Below are 10,497 nucleotides of genomic sequence, written 5' to 3'. Positions count from 1 at the left end.
ACATCAGTATATGTTTTTTATTCCTCTTCTCTGGTACCGTTCTTAGTATTTTTGGAAAGACTTTTGGTAAGAGAAACGGCCTAAATTTGATTTTTCAGACAAAATTCTTCCTTTAGGCTGGAATTACTATAACCAGTTCCCAGAAATATGACTTTTGGCTCTAAGAGAAGGAAAATAAATCAGGACACCCATGAAAGAAAAAAAACACCAAAAGGTAATGTTTGTATACATTGGGCCACTTTACCTTCCTTTCTAGCCTCCATATTTCCAACTAACCATAAGAGTAAGGACCTGGACATCTTAAATATCATAGCTCAGCCATTGTTTTGCTCTATTATTCATCCAACTACTTGTTTAGTCCAAAATATCTTCTAATCAGCCTTGTAGGCTGAGAATTTGGAGGACTATGGAAATGCATTTTAAAGCATTTGCAATTTGTGTTGGCTTACCACATTGGCTACAGCTCATTCACCACTGAAACTAACTTGTGACCTGGCTAAACCATGACATGGTATGCAATGTTAGGCTGCAGTGAGATTACTCCAAACACTAACTGGGGATCTGTAATTGCAGTAACAACAAAACAGCTAACATTTATTGAGCCCTTATTCCTTGCTAGGCACTGTGCTGAGTGCTTTACATGGAGTAAATTATGAATTTCTCACAGCGACCCTTTGAGGAAGATGTTAATATCACCCCATTTTATAGATGAGAAAAGTAAAACTTGGAAAAATTAAGTAACTGGACCAAGGTCACACAACTAATACATGGTGAGCCAGAATTTAAACTCAGTCCAGAGTTTTCACTCTTGACCATTTATGCTATTATCATAAGTGAATCTAACCAAAATGGAGGGAAGGACATTCTAACGTTGTATGAGTGGTGCTGTTCAGTTCTGTTAATATCCTTTTGTTAATAAGCACTTAAGCCATACACAAAAAAATTGAGTTTGGGAGATCAATAAGATTGTTGCTCTCATCCAATTGGGTGGAGGAAATAAAGAAAATTTAAAAAGTGGGACAGTATTAAAAGAGGATGTCTGTCTGTAAAAAGGCTGCAAATGGTTTGGGGCCATTCTGTAGAACACTGACTTCTCCTGGCTCATCTTCATCGTAACCTATGAGGATAGCACTATGTGGTTGTTTTAAAGAACTCTAAAAACCATAATAACATAATAAATAATCCAAGTGGTCATTTCCATGATCCATTGAACACAGTAGTCTGAACTTGACAGAGCCATTGAAGGCCATGATTTGAAAGGTCTTGGTTACCCAGCTTGTGGTTACGTTAAAGTTTAAGGACATCTCCTGAAAATCTTTCTCCAAAGTTTCTTGTCCTTTTTAGGTATCCTGATCCAGGGGTTATGTTTAGAATTTAGAATTCCCAAACAGTCAGATATGAGCAGGTATAAGGTACATTGTACAGGTTCTTTCAAGATTGGGGAGAATGACTATATGAAGACTCACCTCAAGGATTTCTCGGCAGATATAAGCAATCCAGTCTTCTTTTAAACTCTGATTTCTGGTCATTCTCACTACATCAGTGACTGAGCCTGCTGCACACAACTCCATCACCATCTGCAGGGAAGCCAGAAAAATATCAATAATTAGAAAGTAATTCTCTGAAAATATCTAGAGAGTTTTAGTCCATATGGCTTGTATTTATATGTAATGTGTAGAGATTAAGGCACTGCAAAAACTGGCTCAATTATCTGGTGGAAGACTCCAAAGGCTACAGGAATTAGAAAGAGTTGGATAAAACCCAAAGATTTGTGGAGGGAGAGAAGCCAGGTACCACACCAGGGATATTTAACTAGGAGGTGGGATTTGAGCTAAGCCTTGAAGGATAGGTAGTGTTTGGATATGCTTTGAAGGAATAACATTCACTTTGTGGAAAACAGAATGAAGGCATGCCCTTAGAAAGAAGCTTGTGCAGGAAATAAGCCTGAGTGATGACTGGAGTAGCAAGGAAAGGATAGTTGAGGGAACAGTTTGATTGGGGCTGGAGAAGCAGGATATGGAGGGTCTCAAAGGACTTTACATTTCAACGTTAAGACTAGGTTTGGTTTTTGTTGTTTTGTTTTTATTTTCAAATTCCAGATGATTTTCCCCAAGATACTGGCAAACTACAACTCCAAGGGGGAAATTTGTGAATTGCATATCTATGGGATAATTTCTTCCAAATGGGGTTGCTGCTAAGGAAAACATATTTTAAGGCTAATATCTTTGACAGTATTTCATTCAGACTTTACTATATTAATAAACTCAATTTCTCAGGAAGTTTATTTTTGCCACCTATGAATTAAGTGCCAAACTAGTAAATTTCCTTCCACATAATATTAGCTAACTAGAGGACAGACCCACGTAAAGAAGAATATAACTGTTATACTCATTCTAGCAAACTTTTCTTTAAGTGCAGGTTTATGCATTATTGCCCACGTCAAAACCACTTTATCAAAAGAGGAAAACTATTTTTAAAAACTCTAGGCAAGTGAATTATCAACACAGATGAATGGAAGCAAAAGGATAAGGCCAAAATCATGAGTATTCAAAAAGTCTACCTTATCTCCTTTTGGAATATTAAGGTTTTCTTTTTAGAAAACTACTCCCCTATAATTTATAGCTGTTCACCCACTGATATTATTGCATATCTTTCTCTTGAGTATGCTCTCACCAAAAAGAAGAGGCAGCCAAACAAAACTACAATACAGATAAACTCCAAAAGGTTGATTTTCATGCAGAGAATTAAGCACTGACTATATTGAATGGGCACAACATCTACACTGTGGTAATGGAAGTAAAGAGGCTCATTTTGAACCATGACACACCTGAATTAAAGCCATTCAACTAAGATAACCCTGAAAGATCTTACTAATATTATGTAAGTCAGAAGAGCTCAACTACAAAAGGAATTTAAGTAATTCTCATTTTCCTAGCTTTGCAAGCACAGTGCCCAGTACATACACTTCATAAATGATAATTATTTAGCTATTTACTTACTTCTTATTTTTTTTTCTTATGTACATGGGCAAGAAAGTGCGAATGGTCCCATGAAAACTCTTATCTTCTCCACAAATAATTTATGCATTAAATGCCTATTCATCCTTCAGATCTCGGTTTAATCTTTAACTTCCTCAAGGAGGAGTTTCTTATTTCCCAGCTTACTTTAGGTTCCTTTGTTATCTACCCAGATAGAGCCATGTTATTTCCCTTGTGACCAATTACACATTCATTTGCGTGATTATTTGATTGATGTTGGTCCTTCCAAATAGACAGTAAGCTCCAATGGGCCAGATGCATGTCTATTTGACTTACAATTGTATGCCCAGCACCTAGCAGAATGCCTGGCAAATAGATGGTTTTCGATTAATATATGTTGAATGACTGAATTGAGTACTACTAATATATATTCAATATGAAGACTGCATCATTTCTCATAATTTACCATACTGTCAAGAGGAAAACAGATTTGTAAGTGAAAATACATGAAAAAGACAAATGATGTATGCCAAAAAAAATAGTAACTAAGTTGTGAAGTAATATTTAATAAAATCTCAACTGAAATTCTCAGAGAATAAAGGATGCAAGTTAACCAGTCATTTGGGATAAAATAGGGTTAAGTTGAAGATCTCTAAATTTGGTTGTTCTCAAAGTATGATACTCAACCCAGCAGCAACAGCATCACCTGTGAACTTAGCAGAAAGTACAAATTCTTGTATCCACATCCCAGACATACTGAATCAGAAACTCTTTGAGTAGTGCCCAGTAATCTGTGTTTTATCAGGCTCTCCAGGAGATTCTAATGCACGCTGAAGTTTAAAAACCGCTGTTTCAATTCAACCCCTTGTTGAAAACCTTTCTATAATGTCCACTCTCCTACTTCCTCAAGTCCTTTATATACAATGTAACAGCATCTTTCATTGATACTTGAAGATCCTGAAATTTTCAGTCATTATTTTGAAACAATACTATTATTAACTTGGACTGGAATGGAAATGTAGAAAGTGTAGAAATTAAGTGTATACTGACCCGAGCTTATGTTCTAAATATTCATTTTTTAATAAACACATCCTTGACCAAAGCTCATTTCCTTGGGATTTAACTATTTCTCTTATAGTGGAGGGCAGCAAAAATTCTGGTAACTGTATCTTAGGTAACATAGGTTCCAGTTAGCCTCTAAAATTTATGTCTCGTTGATCTGGAATTTGTGATACTTTCAGCATGACAAGAAAAGGGTAAGTCAATTAACCATTTAGAAAAGAGTTTCTAGGAGTCATGTTTATAAATGCATGTATTTTTGAAACACTTAAAATGCACCCATATGCTCATGTCAAGTGCTAATTATAATTAATCTTTATCCAGTCATTATTTACTATTCCATCAGGTAGTTGCTATACCAGCAACAGTGGTAATTACATAAAATTAAAAGCAACAAAGCCATATTTGAAAAAATTTATGTTAGATATTTCCAGATTTCCACTGTTCATTGGAGTCCTCCCCCATCACACTAATAAGACACTTAAGTTATTTTTCCATTTTTTATCACTCCCATCTCCAGGAATCAGAGTACTTTATCTTTGATACAGGGTCTCACAGAGTACATTTTGCCCTACTACCTTGAGCTGTTGGGTGCTTATGTTTTCCTGTAGGTTTACAAAAGTGACAGCTCATGAAAACATATGTCCTTGGGTAAGACTTACTCTTAAAGAATAAGATCAGGGTAATTAGAAACATACCCAAAGTTGGTGTCTCTGGCCAGGGGGACTCAGCTTGAAGAATGCACCATAGAAGGACACAATGTTTTTGTGGAAAGAGTACTTCCTCAGAAGGTTGAGTTCAGTCCTGAGATCTTCTTCTTCATCCTGTGGAATAAGAACAGACAGCAAAGCTCCTAAGCTGTGCGATTCAATGACAACGGGGTCCCTAAGCTATAGTAGATCAACAAAAGAGAATTCTATGGTAACTCATTATATCCCACAGCAATTTACAATAAAATCGCAACTGGAATTGTCAATGAATGAAGATCTCTCATTAACTGGGAATTTGGGTGAAAAAAGGGTAAAGTGAAGATCTTTTCATTCAGTGTGATTCTCAAAGTGTGATCCCTAGACAAGCAGCCCTGGCCACTGTATAAAGTTTTCACTGGATGGAGTCATTACATTTTTGTTTGTTTTCTACCAGTTTTATTGAGGTATAATTCACATACCATACAATTCACCCATTTAAAGTGTAAAATGAAATTGTTTTTAGTATGTTTACAGAATTGTACAATCACCACCACAATCAATTTTAGAACATTTTTATCACTCCAAAATGAAATCCCATATCCTTCAGCTATCATCCCCATTCCCCAATTTTGCCAAACACAACCCAACTCTAATCAATCAGCAATATTGATCTTTTTAAAAGATACATTTAAAATCACTTATTTTACTAATCACAACAGTGGTACACACATATAAAGTATATATAAGTATATGATATAAAATATGTAAGTGGTCTACTCTCACTGAACATGTTCCCCAACCAATGTTAATAGTTTAGTGTATATTCTTTCAGACATTTGTAAATGCTAATGTAGTAGCCAGAGAGATGACAGAGATAAAGATATGATCAACATATATATATATGTATATCGAGAGAGAGAGAGAGAGAGAGAGAGCACAAGAGAGATGGCATTTTAAAAAATCCAAACAAGGTCATATTATTCTTGCTAATCTGCAACTTTCATGCTTTAATCAATATATAAAGTGCATCTTTCTATATTAATAAACAAATTCACATCCTTTATATGGCTGCATAAGATTGCACAGTATGGAGATATGAGTCTGGTGCTTAGAGGACAAGTCATGTCTAGATGTATTGTTTTTGAGAATTATCTATATAGTGATAATTGGAACCATCTGATTGGATGAGATCACTGAGGTACAATACATAGTTTCAAGAGATAGCTCTAGCAGAAGACAGTGTGGTGCTAGTCAGAAAAAAGCACCTATCCTGTGCATTAGGACACCTAGGTTTTAGCACAGATAACTCAGAGTAGGAAATTCACTTAATCTTCCTAAGATTCAATTTACTTTGAAAAAAATGATGGAAGACAGCAGCCATTACCTATCTGCATGAAACATTAGTGGGGTTAAATGGGATAATATACATAAAGTTCTCTGAAATCCTTGGTAGAAAAATGCTATAAATGCAAGGTATTATCACAAAGTGTCTTCATTACTTGACTTCTTATTTGAATTAGTCAGAGTGCTATCAGAACTATATATCTCTCTCCACTGTTTACCTAATCTACAGACATCAGCCCCCTTCATTCCCAGAACATTTGTAGTAGTGGAGTGAAATGGGAAGTGATTCTCTCTCCTTAAGCTTCGGGTATGTCTGCGTGTACCATGACAACCAAGTGATTTTGATAATCCTTCTGTAACTCTTATTTCTCAGCCAATCTAGAAAAAGCTCTTCACTTCTTAGTGATTTTTTTTTTAAAAATCAGGCTTTAGCGTATACAGATCCAATTCACTAAAGAAAAACATCTTAAAATATTAACTTACAAAAACGTAACTTGAATTGTTGGGAATTTTCAATGAACATAGCATTGATTTGTGCATTTTGGTGTTACGGTCCTAACTTAAAGGAACTTATAGGCAAATAAGAGTAACATACATGAATGAGATAACCAGTGATGAATACAAAATAGTGCATAATGAAGTCGAAGGTGCTGTGAGATGACTCAGGAAGTGATTCGGCACTTGAGAACTGGATTCACTGCTGGACTCCTTTGAATTCCTACCAGCTTTAGATTTTATTTAATTGTAAATCTAAAAAAAAATCTCTCCTATGGCATCTATAAAGTTCAATCTATAAAAACTTTTTAAAAATATTCTTATTGTCCAAAGTGAAATATATTTGTAGACTTGAAAGAAAGGAAGAAGTTTGAATTAAAAATACAAAGATTTCCTGTTCTGAAATTCAGTGAAAAAGGATACGTTTGACTTCTTTTGGGCAATGAATTAGGAAAAGGCTAATTGACATGAAAGCAATTAAAGGGTTAATTGCCAATTATCTTTAGTTCTCCCCAGCATTTTCCTCAACTACTCTGACTTAATGACCTGGGGATACAGGGAAATAAATCTCCTCGTTAAAATGAATAGGTAAGTAAATAGATCTACTCAGTTATCACTGTCCTTCTTAGCTTATTCTCGAAGATCCAGCAGAAAACACAGACAACTACGTTTTGTATTTAGCTAATTTAGCTATATTGTGGCTAGGCTTTAAAAATACTTATGAAGTAAATATAAGGCAATGCACTAGGCTCAGTAGTGTCTCCAAACCGATTTGGTTTTTGCTTGTAAATTACCGTTTGTTCCCTAAAATGCCCAGTATTTATATTTTGAAATAAAAAAAGTTTGAAATCTCAGAGAAATGGCTGGCAGCTGCAGAACATTCTTTAGTATTTCCCCAGGATTTTCCAGTGGATTTACCTATAAACATTCAACTACTAGAAAATAAATCTCTAGAAACCTATTTGTCTTATGGGAGAAAGGGATGGAGCCTGATTTGTCCAGTTGAAAACCTCAATGCCAGGTTCCCTCTTTCTATTTATTGTGTAATAAAAGCATGAACGAATAAAATAATCAACTTGTAGCATGAGAATTGCATGGAAGCTCCCACAGTCTCATCCCAGCCTCCCAACGAAGATCAGTTAGCAAGTTTCCTTCAAATTCCCTTATCCTGTTTTCTAGAAATCTAAAAGTTGATCCTGTGGCTTTCATTCTTGTCATGTAAAATCCTTAAACTTTCTGATTCCCCTATGACGTAGCCCTCCTTTGAAATGCTAACAATATCTGACACCACACAGAAATAAACCACAGGGACTAGGGATTCTGTACACACATAGGCACTCTCAGTTTCTATTAAGATAGCAAGGTTCTGCTGAGAGGAATATGAACTCATAAATGGTACAATAAATAGGGAAGAGATGATGATGTGAGGTTAAGAATGCAAAGAACAAGTTAAAAAGAGGCACCAGGAAGACTGAGTCCTTTCACCTGTTTGGCAGCTTGATGTCAAGGAGCTTCTTTCTCTTTCCATGTTGTTAGAAAACTTGTCTCCAAGCAAGATCGGGAGAGCGTCTGGCTGGGTGCTAGGCAACTCTGTAGTTGCAATTGTGATGTTACTTTGCCTATGAGGTACCTGAGGCTTAGAGAGGCAAGAAGACCACTTTCCCAAGTACTTTTTGGCTATTTAGTGGTAGACTTGGGATTTGAACTCATGTTTCAGGACTTCCACATTATTGCTATTTCTGTAGACCCCTGCCCTGGCATCTAAGAGATATGTGTACAAGTCACATACTTTTTATCCCAAAGGATTCAAGATGATTTAGAGATGCTAACTGGATGATTAGCTAGCAGTTATTTTTCTTACTAAAATACATAATCAGAGAATTCAAAATCTTTGACTAGAAAAAACTTCTAAGAGTGGGTTTCCCACATAAATGTAAACTCCCCCAAAACAAATAAATGAAGATCAGATATGTTTGGAAAGCATTAGTGTGTTTGCCACTCTCAATTAACAGGAAGCTGAGCTTGTGAGAAACACATAAGTACATTATATCCATCAGGCCAAGTGGGTAATTTAAAACTCTCACACATCTCCCAGTAATACGATGCTACATCATTTCCTGGCTCAGGGCCAGTTGATCCCAGACTGGCCCAAATACCCTGCTTTTTGTCAAGAAGAGGCAGCTCAAGGATGCCAGAACTTCCTTTGTAATTTCAACCAATTCCACAATCAAAATCCTTTTCTTTATGGAAAAAGCATCAGACAGCGTTTGGGGCAGATCTTTAAAGGAGTTTTATTAACATGAATGTTTGATGAAATCAGGATTGATCAAATAATTACATTTTTCATACCTTACCTTCCGTGGCTACTTGAGCTACCAAAGCATGACACTATCTGTTGTAGGTGTTTCCTTTGAACATGCTTTGTCTCCTGAGATACATTATAAACACAACAGGAGCCTAGTATCATGAATCATGAAGCTGTTTAGCAATATCTTTCTAATAATAACTAGAAAGTTTCTGAATGTGTAATGTAAAGGGTTATTTTTAATGTGTCTGAGAACATATTTATTAAGGCATAAAAGGTTGAAAATGTTTGAATCCTATATAGTTGACTGCAGGGTAGGGTAGAAAAGTAGGAAAAATATATCAATGAATTATATCAATAAGAACAGGGGATCTGCTTTTAGGCCCACACAATACTTTTATAGATCACCAACATCTACTGAAAACGCAGAATTCTCTTTGCTTGATCTTATTCTAGAGTTGGTAATGAACTGTTGGGATCAGAGAGACTGCTTTGTAGGGCAGTCAAAAAGATGCATATAGAAAACATCTTCACACTCCTTCGTGTGTTCAAATATAGGGCCAGCTGTCCAAAGACAATTAGGCTGGGTAGTCTGTTGGTTTTCTGTCTGCTATTGTTCTTACAATCAAAAAAAGGACAGTCCTCATTTGGCTCATATACAATGGTAACGTTTGTTGGAATCATAGATAGGGAAAAGCCATTCAGTCCAGAACACCATGTAAAAGGTGTGAAAAGGACCTTGCCAAGGCCAATTTTAGGCAAAATTTTCTCTTAGTCTCATTCTCTCTTCTTTTGTTGCCACCCAGCCAGAGGGCTCTATGCTCTGTAGATTTACTCAATTCCTCACCTGCAGTCAACATTCTTCTGTTCAAGGGACTATTTCTTCTAGGCCCTGCTCTTTGATAGATGCTAGTGTTCAAATATTATCATATTGAATCTATGTGAATATGTTAAAATATATAGCTATGTTATGACTTCCAGGCAAGAACACTTATTTAGTGGTAGCCTTCTACAGATAATGACACAATACAAAGGGATATATTTAAAGCTGAAAATTAAAGGAAAGACTACTTGGGTGCAGTAAGTATAATATACTAATGGATATACTCACGCTGTATCTCCACCCGACAGACTTTTGATATTTATTCACTCTCACTCGCCTTCCTATTTCTGGTAAAGGGGTCTGCAAAACCAAGAATGAAATGTTATTAGACCTACTGGTCTGCTCTGAAAATGATTTATGCTTAAGTACTTTATGCTCCTTTAGCAATAAATGGAAGAGTAAGATAATATTCTTCTCTCGATTTTCACTAATAGTTTTAATAAAAAGAATCAGATTCTTACACAGAAACTTGGCAACAAATTCACGGAATAGATTTAATTACCACATTAATGGGAAAACTACATTTTGATGTTAGTAAAGTGCTTTTTCCCCCCCTTACAAAATCAGGTAATTGACACTAACCATCTATGGGCTGAACATGATTTTTAAATATTTTTAAAGGGTTTCTGAAATGTAGATTAGATGTGGTTCAAGGTCTCTCAAGTTAAAACAAGGAAATAAGTATTTTAAAATAAATATTTTAAAAGTCAGAGTATCTGAAACGTAGATTAAATGTGGGTCAAG

At 35.7% G+C, this 10,497-nt stretch overlaps 1 protein-coding gene across 1 annotated transcript in view; it reads right to left on the bottom strand.

Moving 5' to 3' along the window:
• Positions 1-10,497, bottom strand: part of NRK (Nik related kinase) — a 130,209-nt gene that overhangs the window by 60,774 nt on the left and 58,938 nt on the right. The window contains exons 6-9 of the mRNA XM_012644538.1: positions 9,982-10,053; positions 4,736-4,861; positions 1,467-1,577; positions 86-158 (exon numbers count right to left, since the gene is read on the bottom strand). Coding sequence (XP_012499992.1) covers positions 86-158; positions 1,467-1,577; positions 4,736-4,861; positions 9,982-10,053 — 382 coding nt within the window. The remainder of the gene's footprint in view (positions 1-85; positions 159-1,466; positions 1,578-4,735; positions 4,862-9,981; positions 10,054-10,497) is intronic.

Source organism: Propithecus coquereli, unplaced genomic scaffold (assembly GCF_000956105.1).
Source record: "Propithecus coquereli isolate 6110/MARCELLA unplaced genomic scaffold, Pcoq_1.0 Scaffold104, whole genome shotgun sequence".
NCBI lineage: Eukaryota > Metazoa > Chordata > Mammalia > Primates > Indriidae > Propithecus > Propithecus coquereli.
The sequence above is the reverse complement of the archived record's forward strand: the minus strand, read 5'-3'. Positions and strand labels throughout refer to the sequence as shown.